Here is an 18,549-nt window from a genome sequence, read left to right as displayed (position 1 = left end):
TCACTGACTCGGCGATGCGGGAAGCGCAAGGTAGGTGGTTTTCGTTTTTTTTAAAGGGAAGTTTCCCTCTTCATTGTCAGTCGCCTCCACCCCCACCGCTCTTACCTGCACATGCTGCCCCTGGGAGAAGTATTGGTTTTCTCCACACAATGATGGTGACATACCGATTCCAAGGACAAAGCACCAGTTCCGAAATGTGTTTGTTCCAAAGAAGATGCACCGGGTTTCTCCACGCAGTCAAAGAGATACATTGATTGTCCTTCTGAAGTGGCGGCAATGTGGTGAATCTGATGACATTGTTCCGATGGCGATGTGCTGGTTCTGATTGTGATGCACAGGTTCTTTTCCCGCAACAGCAGTGATGCCTTGATTCTACTCTCACAGCAGAGGATGGATGCGCTGGATCTGCTGGATCCAGCACCTGGGTCAACTTTCAATGAACCAGGTATAGGAGTAGGATGGAAGATTTTGATGTCCCTGAATCTTCTAGGAGCTGGAAGCTAGTAAGCTAGTTCTGGAGTCACTCTGGGTCAAGTGATGCATATCCAGTCAGTGAGAGCAGCAGTCAGTAGGGCAGCACAGCAAGGCAGCGGTCTTCTACAGTAGCCTTAATCATTCCCTTTCCGTAGGCACTAAACATGACAACTCTACCTTCTCTCAATTAGGAATATGGAATCCCCAATGTTAACCTAGGAGAGGTGTAGGCCTCTCAGTAGTGAAAAATGAATGTGGATGTTTTTCACTACCAGGACAGGTCAAACTTTAAAGCACATGTCCTATGGGCTACCTCGGGACTACCTTAGGGGTGAATTATATGTAAGGCTCCCGGTTTTCCGTATTTACGGATTTTTACATATACATACAGATGGAAAAGTATATTTCCTTTGTCTGTATTTATATGTAAAAGCAGAAAAATGCGAGTAAACAAGTCAATTTTGCCGCGCTGCTGCCTTTGTTCAGAGTTGCCGTGCCCTGCTCATATTCTGGAAATTCCTTCCAGTGACGTACTGTGGACCTATTGGCTCAGGGTCTTCAAGTGACCCTGAGCCAATCCCCGTTGTTTAGAAGCGTCTGTGTGGGTGTGCTAATACCTCCAGCCTTCCAGGGATCCAGGACTCCGCCGCCGGAGTTAGCCTGCGCCAGCCCGCCGCCATTTGCACTTTCACGGTACCTGTATGTGGACAGATCGATAGCCTTAAAAGCCGCTCCTGCCTCTCTCTCTCCCTCTGCAGCCTCGGGCTCCTGCCCTCCCGCCCCCACCCACAGCACCAGCTGTTTGCATCTCCGGTGTTCATTTTGATTTTTCTTGTGATTGCATTTTTAATCTTAAAAGATATGACTTTGTTACTTTTCTAAGATTAAAAATGCAATCACAAGAAAAAACAAAATGAACACCGGGGATGCAAACAGCTGGTGCTGCGTACGTGGGGTGGGGGACTGAGGGCAGTAGCCCGAGGCTGCACAGGGACAGAAAATCACACAAGTGATTAGGCAATCAAACATGATTCTTTGTCATATACACAATTTACTTCATAATAATAATCTTGCATAATAAATATGAAATGTAAAATACGTTTCTGTACTTTAGTTTGTTGTCGGAAATGGAACTTCCACAGCCTCTATGAAGTGAACAGAGAAAACACCATCAGCTCCAGACGGGTTTTAAAATATAATCGGGCATAACGATTACATTTGATGAACCGCATTGCAATACACGTGCACAGATTGGTTTATTTTCTGCTGAGTTCAACAGTGCACATGTTTTACATAAACCTTTTTAGACTGGGGGTAGAAAGAGAGGAGTAATACAATGATGATCCTTTTTTTCATTGCAAGACAAAATCATGCTGTGTTTGAGAGTAACATTTTGAATGGCATCTGATGAATGTGCACAGCATGGAAGGTGCGATCTCATAGCAGAATTAAAGTGGCCCTTTCACCTCACATTGCTGGGTAGCACACAGTCATACCCATTGCATGCTATACTTGCCCACCTTCACTTTCTGTCTGAACTCACCTGCACATTGTTGATTAGGTAGAAGTGAGGACAAGCAGTCCCTCCCATAGCCATCAGATGTTAGCAGGGCTCGGAGGAGCCATTCCAGTGTCATCAGTAAATATTGAACGGGTTTTCAGTGGCCTTCATTTCATTAACAAACCAGAAAGAGCCTCAATGTCTGCAAAGTCTCTGGAAATGCACATGTGCTTGTACTACAATGGCAAAGTTTTCAGATGAATGTATTGTGTTGACCAATAACAACCCGGCACTGGTGTGCACTGTCAATTTAAATAAATGCAGAAAAATACTAGATGTAGTGGCGTCTTTTGCGTGTGGCAAAAAATAAATGTGGATAAATACAGAAAAAATGCCCAAAAAATAAATATGGATAAATACAGACGGAAATGGTCAAAAAATAAATACCATAAAACCGGGAGCCCTAATTATATGTAATAAAAAGGGTGTGTAAGTCTTCTTAAGGAGCTTTAAATGCTAAGTAGACATGGCAGTGTAAACTGCACACTCAGGCTCTGCAGTTGAGACATGTTTAAGCCTAATGGCAACTTGAGTGGGTGGCACAATCAGTACTGCAGCCCCACTAGTAGCATTTAATTTACAGGTCCTGGGCACATGTAGTGCACTGTACTAGGGATTTTAAAGGTAAATTAAATGTGCCAATGTTTAGGGGAGGAAGCACATGCACTTTACCACTGGTTAGCAGTGGTAAAGAGCTTAGAGTCCTAAGACCAGCAACAAGGAATCAGCAAAAATATTAGGCAAGCAGGCAAAAAGTTTGGAGAAGACCACCCTAAGGCTGTTAGGTCTAACAACACCATTTTGACACTTATGACCTGGTTTAGAGTTTGATGGATGGGTTACTCTGTGACTACATGATGAATGTCCTATCCGCTTTATTGCAAGTGCTATAGGATATAATGCACTTGTAATAAACTGGACGGGATATCTATCTCATTTTTGGAGGTGTAACCTACCAACCAATCTCTGAATAAGGTCCTTGATGTCTCTAACAAGTAGTCCATCCTTGGAGGGTGGCCATGAATGCTGCTGGCCATATGATTGAGACATAATTAAACACTCTACTGTCAATACTCTGAGAAGAAAAATGTTTACCTAAATGTTCACAAGCCAATTAGAAACTTGCTACCATCTCTTACAAATCCCCCAATTTGTGTCTTCATCTTGGTCTAGGATCTAATTGATGACCTGAAGTACGAGCTAACAGGAAAGTTTGAGCGGCTCATTGTGGGTCTGATGAGACCCTTAGCATACTTCGATGCCAAGGAGATAAAGGATTCACTTGCGGTAAGAAAGTTCTGTCAGTGTGCCAAGTGCTCATGAATGATTCGTAACAGAATCCAATTGTCCAAGTGTAGAAAAATAAGCAAAACGGTGCTGGGCGTCGACGTTTCGGTCCCCCGTTGGTCTAACAGATCCACAGCACCAATTTGCTTATTTTTCTATTCTTGAGATTATGTATTTGATGAAATGTTATGATTGATTTTCCTCTGATATGGTATTTCAGTTGTTCATAATTCTAGCAGAAGGTGTTTTTACACTACTGTAAATAAGTTTACAATTTTCAGTATTTTGTTTGTTGCCAAATATAAACAAGCACTGGCGTTGCCAATAGGTCTCGCAGTAGGAAAGTTGGAGCTATTACAATTGCAAATAACAATGCCTTTTATTTTTCTTTTCATCTTAAAAACATAAAGGGCTTTGTCATTTACAAAACCAATAGCTCCAACTTTCCTACTGCGAGACCTATTGGCAACGCCAGTGCTTGTGGATGTCTTTTGCTTGTGGATGTCTTTTGCTTGTGGATGTCTTTTGCTTGTGGATGTTTGATGCTTTTGGATGTCTGTTGCTTGTGGACGTCTGATGCTTGTGGACGTCTGATGCCTGACGCTTGTGGATGTCTGATGCTTGTGGATGTCTGATGCTTGTGTATGCTTGTGGATGTGTGACACTTGTGGATGTCTGACGCTTGTGGATGTCTGATGTTTGTGAATGCTTGAAGCTTGTGCATGCCTGACGCTTGTGCATACCTGACACTTATGGATGCCTGACGCTTGTGGATGCCTGACACCTTTGGATGTCTGATGCTTGTGGATGCCTGACGCCTGTGGATGCCTGATGCTTGTGGATGTCTGATGCTTGTGGATGTCTGACGCTTGTGGATGTCTGATGCTTGTGGATGTCTGATGCTTGTGGATGTCTGTTGCTGTGTATGTCTGATGCTTGTGGATGTCTGTTGCTTGTGTATGCTTGTGGATGTGTGACACTTGTGGATGTCTGACGCTTGTGGATGTCTGATGTTTGTGAATGCTTGAAGCTTGTGCATGCCTGACGCTTGTGCATACCTGACACTTATGGATGCCTGACGCTTGTGGATGCCTGACGCCTGTGGATGCCTGATGCTTGTGGATGTCTGATGCTTGTGGATGTCTGACGCTTGTGGATGTCTGATGCTTGTGGATGTCTGATGCTTGTGGATGTCTGATGCCTGTGGATGCCTGACGCCTGTGGATGCCTGATGCTTGTGGATGGCTGATGCTTGTGGATGACTGACGCTTGTGGATGTCTGATGCTTGTGGATGTCTGATGCTTGTGGATGCCTGACGCTTGTGGATGTCTGATGCTTGTGGATGTCTGATGCTTGTGGATGTCTGATGCTTGTGGATGCCTGACGCCTGTGGATGCCTGATGCTTGTGGATGGCTGATGCTTGTGGATGCCTGACGCTTGTGGATGCCTGACGCTTGTGGATGCCTGACGCCTTTGGATGTCTGATGCTTGTGGATGGCTGGCGCTTGTGGATGTCTGATGCTTGTGGATGCCTGACGCTTGTGGATGCCTGACGCTTGTGGATGCCTGACGCCTTTGGATGTCTGATGCTTGTGGATGGCTGGCGCTTGTGGATGTCTGATGCTTGTGGATGGCTGGCGCTTGTGGATGCCTGACGCTTGTGGATGCCTGACACTTGTGGATGGCTGACGCTTGTGGATGTCTGATGCTTGTGGATGTCTGGCGCTTGTGGATGTCTGATGCCTGAAGCTTGTGGATGGCTGATGCTTGTGGATGTGTGATGCTTGTGGATGCCTGATGCTTGCGGATGCCTGACGCTTGTGGATGTCTGATGCTTGTGGATGGCTGGCGCTTGTGGATGTCTGATGCCTGAAGCTTGTGGATGCCTGACGCCTGTGGATGCCTGACGCTTGTGGATGCCTGACGCCTGTGGATGCCTGACGCCTGTGGATGCCTGACGCCTGTGGATGCCTGACGCTTGTGGATGCCTGACGCTTGTGGATGTCTGACGCTTGTGGATGTCTGATGCTTGTGGATGTCTGGCGCTTGTGGATGTCTGATGCCTGAAGCTTGTGGATGCCTGACGCTTGTGGATGTGTGATGCTTGTGGATGTGTGATGCTTGTGGATGCCTGACGCCTGTGGATGCCTGATGCTTGTGGATGGCTGATGCTTGTGGATGCCTGACGCTTGTGGATGCCTGACGCTTGTGGATGCCTGACGCCTTTGGATGTCTGATGCTTGTGGATGGCTGGCGCTTGTGGATGTCTGATGCTTGTGGATGCCTGACGCTTGTGGATGCCTGACGCTTGTGGATGCCTGACGCCTTTGGATGTCTGATGCTTGTGGATGTCTGGCGCTTGTGGATGTCTGATGCTTGTGGATGCCTGACGCTTGTGGATGCCTGACGCCTTTGGATGTCTGATGCTTGTGGATGGCTGGCGCTTGTGGATGCCTGGCGCCTGTGGATGCCTGACGCCTGTGGATGCCTGACGCCTGTGGATGCCTGACGCCTTTGGATGTCTGATGCTTGTGGATGTCTGATGCTTGTGGATGCCTGACGCTTGTGGATGCCTGACGCCTGTGGATGCCTGACGCTTGTGGATGCCTGACGCCTGTGGATGCCTGACGCCTGTGGATGCCTGACGCCTCTGGATGCCTGACGCTTGTGGATGCCTGACGCTTGTGGATGTCTGACGCTTGTGGATGTCTGATGCTTGTGGATGTCTGGCGCTTGTGGATGTCTGATGCCTGAAGCTTGTGGATGCCTGACGCTTGTGGATGTGTGATGCTTGTGGACGTGTGATGCTTGTGGATGCCTGATGCTTGCGGATGCCTGACGCTTGTGGATGGCTGGCGCTTGTGGATGGCTGGCGCTTGTGGATGGCTGGCGCTTGTGGATGGATGCCTGAAGCTTGTGGATGCCTGACGCTTGTGGATGCCTGACGCCTGTGGATGCCTGACGCCTGTGGATGCCTGACGCCTGTGGATGCCTGACGCTTGTGGATGCCTGATGCCTGTGGATGCCTGACGCTTATGGATGCCTGACGCCTTTGGATGTCTGATGCTTGTGGATGTCTGATGCTTGTGGATGCCTGACGCTTGTGGATGCCTGACACTTGTGGATGGATGCCTGACGCTTGTGGATGCCTGACGCCTGTGGATGCCTGACGCCTGTGGATGCCTGACGCCTGTCTGACGCCTGTGGATGCCTGACGCCTGTGGATGCCTGACGCTTGTGGATGCCTGATGCTTGTGGATGGCTGACGCTTGTGGATGCCTGACGCCTGTGGATGCCTGACGCCTGTGGATGCCTGACGCTTGTGGATGCCTGACGCTTGTGGATGCCTGACGCCTGTGGATGCCTGACGCCTGTGGATGCCTGACGCCTCTGGATGCCTGACGCTTGTGGATGCCTGACGCTTGTGGATGTCTGACGCTTGTGGATGTCTGATGCTTGTGGATGTCTGGCGCTTGTGGATGTCTGATGCCTGAAGCTTGTGGATGCCTGACGCTTGTGGATGTGTGATGCTTGTGGATGTGTGATGCTTGTGGATGCCTGATGCTTGCGGATGCCTGACGCTTGTGGATGTCTGATGCTTGTGGATGGCTGGCGCTTGTGGATGGCTGGCGCTTGTGGATGGATGCCTGAAGCTTGTGGATGCCTGACGCTTGTGGATGCCTGACGCCTGTGGATGCCTGACGCCTGTGGATGCCTGACGCCTGTGGATGCCTGACGCTTGTGGATGCCTGATGCCTGTGGATGCCTGACGCTTATGGATGCCTGACGCCTTTGGATGTCTGATGCTTGTGGATGTCTGATGCTTGTGGATGCCTGACGCTTGTGGATGCCTGACGCTTGTGGATGGATGCCTGACGCTTGTGGATGCCTGACGCCTGTGGATGCCTGACGCCTGTGGATGCCTGACGCCTGTGGATGCCTGACGCCTGTGGATGCCTGACGCTTGTGGATGTCTGATGCTTGTGGATGTCTGATGCTTGTGGGTGGCTGACGCTTGTGGATGCCTGACGCCTGTGGATGCCTGACGCTTGTGGATGCCTGACGCCTGTGGATGCCTGACGCTTGTGGATGCCTGACGCTTGTGGATGTCTGATGCTTGTGGATGTCTGATGCTTGTGGATGCCTGACGCCTGTGGATTCCTGACGCCTGTGGACGCCTGACGGTTGTGGATGCCTGACGCCTGTGGACGCCTGACGCTTGTGGACGCCTGGCGCTTGTGGATGCCTGGCGCTTGTGGATGCCTGATGAAAGTGTGCACTAACAACTGGTGATGTGTGCGTGCCTGGTGAAAGCGTGGATGGCATTAATTTGGCTAGCAAAATAAACTAAGCTGTGAGAGCATTTGTAATCTCCATTAAAGATACATAATGGAAAGTTATATACGTTTTGTGTAAATGTGACAGAAATAAAAAGATAATCATCTAGTGTACTGTGTAAACTTTAAATGTAGTACAAATATCGTGTAAGCAAAACAATACATAAACTCCTTTACGTTGTATATGACTAACAAAGTATTTTTGAAATGAAAAAACCTTACATTGGCTAAAATCCCTAACATATTGCTAACAGGGGGGAAATACTTAGATGAGCCCAACATAGTGCCGTTCCAATTTTACCACAAACACATTACTGTTTAAGATACTATATATTTCTAAATAAAAATACAACCTTTGTATGTCAGGAGTTAAGCGTAAAATAACTCGGCTCACAGAGGAAATAATGACGATGTCTGGATGTCTCCGTGTGGCTTGGCCTCTGCTGGCGCCTCGGGTATGTTTACTGCTTTCACGTGCAAATGCAAATCCATTAATCAAGCAGGATGGCAGGATGGCTCTGTCTGGCTTCAGGCCCATTGGCGACTCTTGTCTGTTTGAAGGGCTAGTTAAAACAAGAGCCTGTTGGGGAGGGGGGGTCTTGAGGGGTGGGGGGGATGCGAGGTAAAATTCCAGTGAATTCCTGGTGTGGCACGGATTTAAGGGATAGAATGAGGAGTGTCACCTGTTTTGCACAAATCTCGAACAGCAGTGGCGGATGCTCATAACACTCGAGTGAGTACCCGTAGGCAGAGTACAAGCCATTGTGAGGGGTCTGTATCACTCATACCTTTATGGACAGACAGCTTCCTCTTTTTTAAAGCACTTTACGCACAGTAAAACACATTCGCAAGCCATTCTGGTATGTGTGCATGCATCGGCATGTTATGTTATTAATTTTTTATGTTATAAATTTTTATAACGCGCACAGCTGCCCCAGCGAAGGGGCGTCCTGGCGCGTGAACAGGTACTAAAACATAACACAGACAGAAGAGGAAAAAACACCTAACCAGGTACAGAAAACAGAAAAGTTTTAATCGCACGTCTAAAAACAGTGAGGTTATTCAAAACACGGATGTGTACCGGGAGAGTATTCCACAGACCAGCGGCAAGCACTCGATAGGAGCGGCCACCCATCCTGCTACGTTTAAAACGGGGGCAGACCGCAAGATGAAGAGCCTCCGATCTCAGAGACCTCAACGGGATATAGGGGCTGAGCAAGTTTGCAAGTGCCGGCGGCGAGGAGAGCTTCATGATTTTAAAGGCCAAGCATAGCGACTTGAACTTAATTCTTTGCCTAACCGGCAGCCAATGAAGGGCAGAAATCGAGCTGGACACAGAGCAATGTTTAGGAAGGCCAACAATGTCCCGAGCCGCAGCATTCTGGACCCTTTGAAGCCTGGATGCCTCAGCCTGGTTGATCCCCAAGAGCAACGCACTGCCGTAGTCCAGCCGAGATAGAACCGTGGCTTGAACCACGAGCTGCCGAGTGGAAGAATCAAAAAACTTGAGGACCGGTCTTAAGCCACGCAAAATACCGTAACAGGTAGCTGCGACCTTCTTCGTGTGACTCGAAAAAGTGAGGGCTGAATCCATCCAAATTCCCAAATTCTTTACCTCGGAAACTGGAACGGGAGTGAAGCCCAGTTCAGGCGGCCACCACTGATCTCCCCAAAGCTCTGCATGTTTCCCCAACACCATAACTTCAGTTTTTTTGGCGTTCAGTTGTAAGCAATTGGATCTCAGCCAATTTGCTACGGCCAAAAGTCCTGCTCGGAATCTAGGGGCATCCACCTCAGGGTCACCACTCAGTGTCACCGCCAGCTGCGTATCGTCAGCATATGAGGTCATCGTCAAACCCCATTGTTTGACGATCGCAGCTAGCGGTTTCACATAGAGGTTGAACAAGGTTGGGCTCAACGAGGAGCCCTGAGGAACCCCTAGATCCAGAGGATGGAAAGTGGACTGGCCAGGTGGTATAGCCACTTTAAAGGACCGACCGGAGAGGAAAGAGCAGAACCACTGAAGAGCAGTCCCCGCAATACCAGCCTCCTCTAGGCGCCGAGTCAAAACTCGGTGGGACACAGTATCGAATGCGGTGCTCAGATCTAATAAAAGGAGCGCCGCCGTTCGCCCAGAGTCGAGCACCCCACGTAGGTGCACGGTCATATAGAGCAATGCAGTCTCGGTACTGTGTCCCGACCGGAAACCGTTCTGACTTGGGTCCAGGATATGATTGCGCGCAAGATGTTCAGATAGGATGGAATTTACATGGGTCTCAGTAACTTTGGCTATCCAGGGAAGAAGGGATATGGGGCGGTAGTTCTCAGGCAAGAGCGGGTCTAAATTTGCCTTCTTCAGAACAGGGGTAACTACCGCCTGCTTCCACGAGGAGGGGACCGTTCCAGTAGATAGCGACAAATTAACCAAGGAGATCATCGGAGCATGACACCAGGGGGGAAGAATCCTGATTTGATCAGGCTTCAGCGTATCCAACGGCGAGCCAGATTTGATCCTCAGACTCAGCGTGTCAAAAGCCTCCGAAAACAAGTCCGGCAAGGAAGACAAAATCTCCACAGTCGGTAAGTTAAAGGCCACTGGCTCTGGGTCGGGCAGCGACAAGTCAAATCATCGATAGATCGTCTGCACTTTCTCTAGAAAGAAGGATGCCAGACTTTCACAGTGGGCATTGGTGCAGATTGCAATTGAGGAAGCCCTTTTATTCAAAAGGTCTTTGATGACCTTGAAAATTAGTTTAGAGGGGTTGGTGCTGAGTTGGAATTCCTGAGCATAGAATGCGGCCCGTGTTCTGCAGATTGCCCTGTGATAGATCTTAAGTTTGGCAAAATAGGAGGACTTCAGACTAGGATCGTAAGTCTTCCTCCATTCCCTCTCAGCTTTCCGGCAGATTTTTTTAAGCTCGGCAAGAGAGTCATTATACCAAGGGCTCGGTACTTTAGTATGACATTTTGACCAGCGCATTGGTATTAGGGAGTCGAGGGCATCTGAAATCCATTTGCAAAATAGTTCGTAGCCTTGTTCCACATTCAAAATGGAGCTCAGGGGCTCTTTCTCCAGAAGCCTATAAAACTCCTCGAGTTTAAGCTTATGCCACTGCCTTTTAAAGATCAACCTATCCACCAATGTAAATGGCAGATCAATGGGACAGGAGACTTCCACCAACAAATGGTCAGTCCAGCCCACCGGGATCGGGTTGGACACCTTCGCCCTCTCAAGAGTAGTAAAAAAGGGGTCCAAAATATGTCCCCCAGAATGAGTGGGCAGTGTAACTAATTGAACAAGTTGCAGTGCTTCAAGGTCCGTAAGCAGAGTGTCTATAGCCGAGGACGCCCTACAGTCGAAATGAATGTTGAGGTCGCCCGTGATATTGAAATTCGCACAGCTAGGCGCAAGGGAACTTACCATATCGGCAAGAGCAGCCTTAAAAACTGTGTCGCTGCCTGGAGGACGGTAGATGAGAATACCGCTGAGCGTAAAATGATGACTAAAGGCCACTTTAAAGAGGCCACTCTCACAGGCTGGCAAACCAAGAGATTTCCATTCCGAGGGGAAGCACGATTTAACTGCCATGGCGATGCCACCACCCCTCGTAGCACGGTTCAATGTGAACACCGTGTATTCCGATGGAAAAGTGAGGTTAAGGATGGCGGTGTCAGAGTCCTGTAGCCATGTCTCGGTGAGGAAGAGTAGATCGGGCGAATCCCTAACAAGGAGGTCATATACATATTGGTGATGCTTGACCAATGACCTCAGGTTCAGGTTCCAAATCCGAAGCAAACGACCCGCGGTGTTATTACGCGTGGTCGGGGCACTCTCTTCCAGAGCTCGAATCCTAGTCGGTTTGTCTAGAGACCAGCCATTACAGGCACATACATGTGGACCAGATAGAGGGTCTACCGGACAGCACCGACAGACACCGAGCCCACCAGCAATGGACAACAGATCTTCCCGAGTATAGCTGAGTAGTGGTACCGCCTGCATGCTAGAAATCCAGCTTTGTGCCCAGAGCCCCGCCGCGGCTCGCGCTTCCGCATGTGTGTATGTAACGAGTATGTAGTATAGTATAGTATATCATGCACCATGGGTCCCCAGGGGGGCGGAATGACACTGTATTCCTATTTATATTCGAGAGCACACTGCACATGCGTTGTCGTGCGGTGTAGTCTGTCCGTGTTGCGGTGGAGTGGCACAGACGCGATAGTGGTGTATTGATTTAAACAACCTTCAAAGCAGGAAAAACTGAGCCAGCACACTGGAAGTGAAAGCTGTGACTTTCAGGCAGCACAGAATATTGTAGCAGGCACGTTAACCCACAGAGCTACACCGTGCGCTTCTTGGTGCCAGGTGGACCCTGCTGAGATGGAAGTCAGTTATGATTTGTAAATACAGAACAGACAGACATGGTGCAGCGCTCTTCACACCTGCAAGAGCGTTCCTCGCACACTGATAACTAGAAACAAACAAGACAGTTCCACAGAATTGCTGCAAACAACATAGACAAACAAGTACGTATTTTGTGAGTAAGTTAAACAAGGGAAAGGAGCAATGGAAATATGAGGAGATTCGAGGCTAAGGAAGTCCTAGACATAGGAGGGACTGTTAGGCTGCAAGTGAGGAAATGGGGGAAAACAAAAACAGATAAAGAAGGCACGGAAAACAATGTAACGAAGCTGAGCTAGGAGAAATGTGGAATGGGAATATCGAAGAGTGAGGAAGAGAGACAGAGCAACAGAGTAAGAAATAAATATATGAAAATAAAACAAGAGGGCAAAGAAGAAAGAATAAAACAAGCAATGTCCTGAGCAAATGGTGGGGGCCTGAAGCATTGGAGTGGGAGAGGTGAGGGGGGAGTCACGGGGAGATTAAGGGAAGTGCAGGCGGGGGGGGGGACATGAGGGGTTTTAAAAGGCGCACATGAGAAGGGTTTCAAGAGGACAAGTGGAGGTAGCGGGAAATCAATGAGGGATTTACTGAATGGCTGCAAAAGAAGCAACAATGAGCGAGGCGAGGGGAGGACACTCAGGGAGAGAGAGGGGTGGCAGGGATGGGGACAGAGTGTGGGAGGAAACAGAGAGAGACAGGCAGAGATCGAAAATGGGAGGGATTGAGAGATGGAGAGAAAAGGAGAGCACAGGCAGAGAGAGACAGAGGAGGTAGGCCAAGGGAGTCTGCGAAAGAGAGAGGCAAAACGAAACGGAATTAACAAGGGGGAGCGGCATGCATAATCCTGATCTAGGAAGAAGCCCAGGGGAGCTTTGAAGCTCTCGGAGAATGAAGTGTGAAGCAGTGGGCGGGGAAGTAAGGGGAGGAGAAATGCTGCTGGCAGGAGGAAAGCTCGGGCAAGCTCGTGCACGAGAGCACATGCACTCGTGAAAAACCTCTTTGGGAGAGCTTAGTTTAACTCTTGGTTTCACTGCTATAGACTCGTCCTATTCCATTCCTGCGGAATGGGAATAGGCCGAGACCTAAAAAATACATGAAAAAGAAGAATATGCGAAAAAATAAATATGAAGTTTTGATACATTGGGGTATATGCATATGTTTATATACTCTTCTCCTGCAGGTTAATTACTGATCACGTATGTGGCATAATTTTGAATAATAAGGAAGTTGAAATAGTTCCTCGAGGGACAATTGGATTCTGTTATTGATTATACCCAGTCCCTGGGGGATGATTGGGTGGCTCTCTGTGATTTAGTTAGTTAGACATGAATGATTCATGGTTGGATCTCTGTGTGAAATGTGCTGAAGGGAAACAGCCTTTTCGACGCAACCCTTACAACGCATGCCAATATATCGCATGCCGTTGCAGCGCAAAAGGTGTGCAGCAGTGGGTAGAACGTGTTGGATTTAACTCCAACACCTTCCCTACTGTTGCACACATTGGAGTTGGAATAGAACATTAATCTATTCCAACTTCCAGCGCTCCCCCGACAGAAAGTTGGGGTAAGGTTTCGCGTTGCAATGGCATGCGATGTAATCGCATGCGTTGTAATGTCACATATTCATGCTGAATGGTACACGGTTATATGGTCTCAGCTGCTTGTTTAACTCCTCTATGCCATGTGTTGCCTGAACAATTTAACTACTGAAAATAAATACAGAAACAACAAATGATGAGAAGAAAAAAATACTAAGAAATCTGTTTTTGAATTTGATTACTATACCTCTTGTTTGGAATTGAGAATACTTTACCAAAAGTAGTATCAATATATAATGCATTGACGATTCCTGCACTTTTCTCTAATTAAAATCTGATATATGTTGGCTTAGCAGTGGCACACACTAGCAGGGATTGTCAAACAATGTTAAGCCCTTTCCAGAAGGAGTAGGCCATAGTGGGGTTTGCTCACCCCTCCCCATTTATACAGAGCTGAATTTTACTAGTACTGCCTAAAATAAGCATAACTTTGGGATTGTACAACATGTTGTGTTTATGGCGTTCTTAATTATATATGAACTTTTGTGTAGGTTGTCTGAAACCTGGCAGCCTTTGAGGTAAATGAGTGAGCAGAAATAAATGCTGCTTCTTTTTCCGATTGTACATCGCTCACACTGATGGGTTAATGTCATTCGTCTTGTTGTGTCTCCCTTCCTGGTACTTTCAGTGCTTCTACTAGCCTTTTTGTATAATTGTCAGTTTCTAACCATTAACACAATGGTCTTTCTCTTAGATCCTTCTATTCTGTTGCCCACTTACATGCTCTGAGTATGAACCAGCCCTTTCATAGAAATATTCTTTTTGCAGGATGAAGGCTCTTGAAGGTCCTCCTCAAATGTAGAGGGGGGTTTCTATAGTAGAAACGATCTAGGAAATTGCTCTGATGCAAGACGTTTTTGCCAAGGCTTCACTTTGCTTCCTTTCTTCCTAACAGGGCATCGGCACAGATGAAAAGTGCTTGATTGAAATCCTCGCCTCACGGACCAACGAGCAGATCCATGCCCTGGTGGCAGCCTACAAGGATGGTAAGGGGTTGCACGAATGCCCTGGCAATCTTCAAAGATGGCGGTGCCAAGTGCATGGAAGCTTGAACAGGTTCAATCGGGGTGCACCATTATGTAGAAAAAGAGGGGAGACTCTATTACCCCAAAGGAGAATATGAATGCTCACTTCGAGGCTTGGTAGGGAATTTCTACTGTGAATTACCAACTGAAAAACCAGTTGTCACAATGTACATAGTTCTGCCCTGCAAGCTTGCTCCTTGCTGTCTTGGGCTAGGTTTGTAAGTCCAGGTCTGCTATGTTTTAAGAAAGGTGCAGTATGGGCGGATCCTATGGTCTTAATTGAAGAAGAAGCTCTAATATGAAGACTGATATGATCTTACCACTTATAGAAAAGGATTTGTTTGTCTTCTTCCAGTGGAATTCCATTGTTTGATCATCACAGGAATTTTTTGGTACCTTATTTTGTTTCAAAACCACACAATGGGCCAAATTCTGGCAAATACAGAAGAGGCAATCTTTACATACCTTGCTTCTTTTTTTATCCATGCCAAGACCTTGATTATAAGATGTGCGGAGAGGATCTTCAGTGTGGAATTCCGATAAGCAAAATTATAAGAGATCCTGTGTTCCTGCAGTTGGATTTTCTGGGTGCTGAAAAATAGGGCCTGGTTTTACCATCCAGAAAATCCAGCCAGTAAAATCGCATAGGGAATGAGCAGCCACGGCCGGTAAAGTAAAGTAAAGTCCACATTTGTAAAGCGCACAATCACCCGTAAGGGTCTCTAGGCGCTGGGGGGCCGTCGGGAAGATTAAGCGAGCTATTGCCCAGAGTCACATGGTGCTGGGCTAACCTGCCGCCGGAGCCGGGGATCGAACCGTGGTCCCCAGATTCCAGCGTCAGTCGCCCTGGCCGCGGCGCCACACCTCTTCCACACCGGTAGTAGGAGTACCGGCCGGGCGGTGACGTGGGGAGGGGGAGGGGCAGGGTGGGGGGTAGTAATGTATGGATTACGGACTTTTAAAGGTAAGCAAACATAAAAATATATAAAATAAATTTCGTTGCACACACTGCATCATCAAATGCGATGCAGTGTGTGCAACGAAATTCGTTTTATTAATTTTTATGTTTACTTACCTTTAAAAGTCCGTAATCCATACATTATTACCCCCCCCCCCCCTCCCCGCCCCTCCCCCTCCTCACGTCACCGCCCGGCCGGTACTCACACCACCGGCCGCGGCTGGGAATGAGTGGAAGTGCAGCCTTTGCTTGATCTCCAGCCAAGGCATAAAGGAAGCATGTAATGCTCACCCCGCCAGGCAACATCTTTCCATTCCCTCCCCTACTCTCATAGCCCCTTATTCCGTACAATGTGCTCCTCACAGGACTCCTGCAGAAATTACCTTTTATTAAGAGGAGATGATAAATGTCGGTGTGAAACTCTCTGGAACAGAAAACACCATGTGGAATTCTGCCTTATAATTCTAGGTCTGCACAGTTACCCTACATACAAAGGGGTTTAACTTGTAATTGCAGGAATTCCATGTACATACATGGAATTCCTCAATAATCAAGTTTGGACCATTAGGGCCTTATTTACAAGGAATTTGAGCAGTGCGGTGCCGCAAGCCATTTGGTTGCGCCGCGGTGCGTTAATTCCAAAGCAAAGGGATGCGTCATATCTACAGCGATATGACGGATCCCTTTACTCTCCCCTGCGCTGGCGCACAATCAGCTGCCATGCGACGATGCAGACGCCCTGGCACCATGGTGCAAGGGTGCCAGCATCACGAGGATGATTGTGTTTGTGCAGGAAGGGACACCTTCCTACACAAAATCACTCACAGAAGGGGATTTCGTCTTCCTATGTGTGCTGCAGAATGCATGAAAAAGTGACGAACCGGTGGCATAAGGGGCTTGGAAATAAGCCCCTGAGTGTGTAAATTTGGCTTACAATGAGGGATAACACCAAGGAAGTGAGTTCTGCCAGTTTAATGTGTGCATTCGAATGTATGTCGGGTTGCTGAAATTCCCGGCATACATTCGGTCAAAGGTTTGCTCATGGCTCCTCTCTCTCTTTATTGGATTTCAGCATACGATCGGGACCTGGAACCAGATGTTTTGGGAGACACCACTGGACACTTCAAGAAAATGTTGGTTGTTTTACTTCAGGTATTTGATATGTGCCCTGTACTGTTTTTCAGCAAGCTTGTGTCCGGTATGCTGTACTGTGAGTCTGTGAAAAAGTTTATGTCATCTATGGTGTCGGTTATGGGTCTTCTTCTACCATTGTTACCTTCTCTGTGTAGCATGTCTGACCATCCTTATCTGTCTAGAGGATGCGTCTATGTACCTCCCCTTCTGCTCTTTGGTATAACCTATATATAGGTTAGTCTATGTATTAAATGTACCTTGACTTCTGCTACTGTATGTTTTATGGCACATTTTCTTGAAGATCCTAACTTGATATCTGGGTCTTCTATGGATCTTGTCCAGTGACTTAGGAACATCATTTGTAAATGTTTTATTTGTAAACTATTATTAATTGGTTCTTGAACTACCCTTCTCAGTTTTTTGATTGCACAAAATTGTGGCATGTGCCTCGTTTCTGGTTTCCTCAACTTTAGTTATGTGTCTGTGACCTTTCCTTGTCCCTCTCTTGGGTTCTAGTGTGTCTGTGCCTCCACTCTGACTTTTTGGTTTTTTCGGAAGCTTTCGGTGTATGATATTTTCAGTATTTGTTGTATGCCCTGGCGAATTAAACACAATATTCGTAGAAACCCCCCTTAGTGAGTTCTGCTCATAACCAACTAATGATACTGTATGCATTATAGCCCATAACTGGTTTCAATGATGTACTGTGTTCAGGCTGACCAGTCATTTCTTCTTGATACCTGAACATTTATTCCTGGCATTTGTTAATGGCTTTAGGTATTGCACTCTCAACATCCATATCTGTGCCTCTTACGTGTTCCTTATCCTGACCTGATCCATGACTGGTGGATGGACTCTTGTCGATGCTCGGAGCTGCTCTCCTGTTAATCTAATCGTTGCAATGCCTTGTGTATATAGTGATGTCAATTCAGTGCAGTGGCAGCCAATAATTTTAGAAGGGAGGCAGGCAGACGACACATGCACACTTTCACCCATGCATTCACGCACTCACCAATTCGCAGCACACACTCACAAATACACATATATTCATACATATACACACGCACCAAATATTGAAAAAACATCAAATGTACCAACTGCAGCATCTCGGATGGCAGGAGAGAAGCCTCTGTAGTTTCTGGCGATTGTGACTGCTGCCTCCTTTCATTGGCTGAGGCGACAGTCCCTTACTCGTCACAGAGCGGGATGGTGTCAGTGGGAGTTGCTGACCCCACCCAACTCTGTGACAACACGTCTGTAATAGACACACAGCTTTGAGCACTTTAGGACTTATAACTGAAGAACCAAGGGCTATTAGTTACACTCTCCCTCACCATGGAGGGGAGGACCACCGAGTGCTTTGCCAGGCTGAGAAGGTCATGCCAACCGGGCTGTGACATCTTCGGCCTGGCAAAGTTCAACTCAAGCAGCCAGACGGCTGCACATTTAGCACAAGTACTGCACCTACCTGCCTGACCTGAACATAAAGAGCATCTGTCAGGCTGACCTTTGCTGAGGCTGACAGACACTCTTCATGGTTGGAAAAAGGTTGTGGGAGGGCCCTTCCGCATTGAAGGGCGGGCCGCAAACAGATTCAGCGTCTGAATGAGTATTGTATTCAAATTTTCATGTGGATGTTTTTGCTCCCCTATCGTATTAAAGTATACTCTATGTGTTCCACTTCTGTGTTTTTTTTAATGCCATGTGTCTTTCTTAGGGCATGCACTGTAAAAATCACAAATGCATGAGTACATGAAGTAGTGCTTTTGTAG

At 47.5% G+C, this 18,549-nt stretch overlaps 1 protein-coding gene across 4 annotated transcripts in view; it reads left to right on the top strand.

Moving 5' to 3' along the window:
• Positions 1-18,549, top strand: part of ANXA6 (annexin A6) — a 184,382-nt gene that overhangs the window by 67,458 nt on the left and 98,375 nt on the right. For all 4 annotated transcript variants that reach the window (XM_078653622.1, XM_078653620.1, XM_078653621.1 and 1 more), the window contains exons 5-7: positions 3,209-3,322; positions 14,556-14,646; positions 16,716-16,795. In XM_078653622.1, coding sequence (XP_078509748.1) covers positions 3,209-3,322; positions 14,556-14,646; positions 16,716-16,795 — 285 coding nt within the window. The remainder of the gene's footprint in view (positions 1-3,208; positions 3,323-14,555; positions 14,647-16,715; positions 16,796-18,549) is intronic.

The sequence above is a fragment of the Lissotriton helveticus genome, chromosome 7 (genome assembly GCF_964261635.1).
Source record: "Lissotriton helveticus chromosome 7, aLisHel1.1, whole genome shotgun sequence".
NCBI lineage: Eukaryota > Metazoa > Chordata > Amphibia > Caudata > Salamandridae > Lissotriton > Lissotriton helveticus.
Note: the sequence above shows the minus strand (reverse complement) of the source record. Positions and strands in the feature narration are given on the sequence as shown.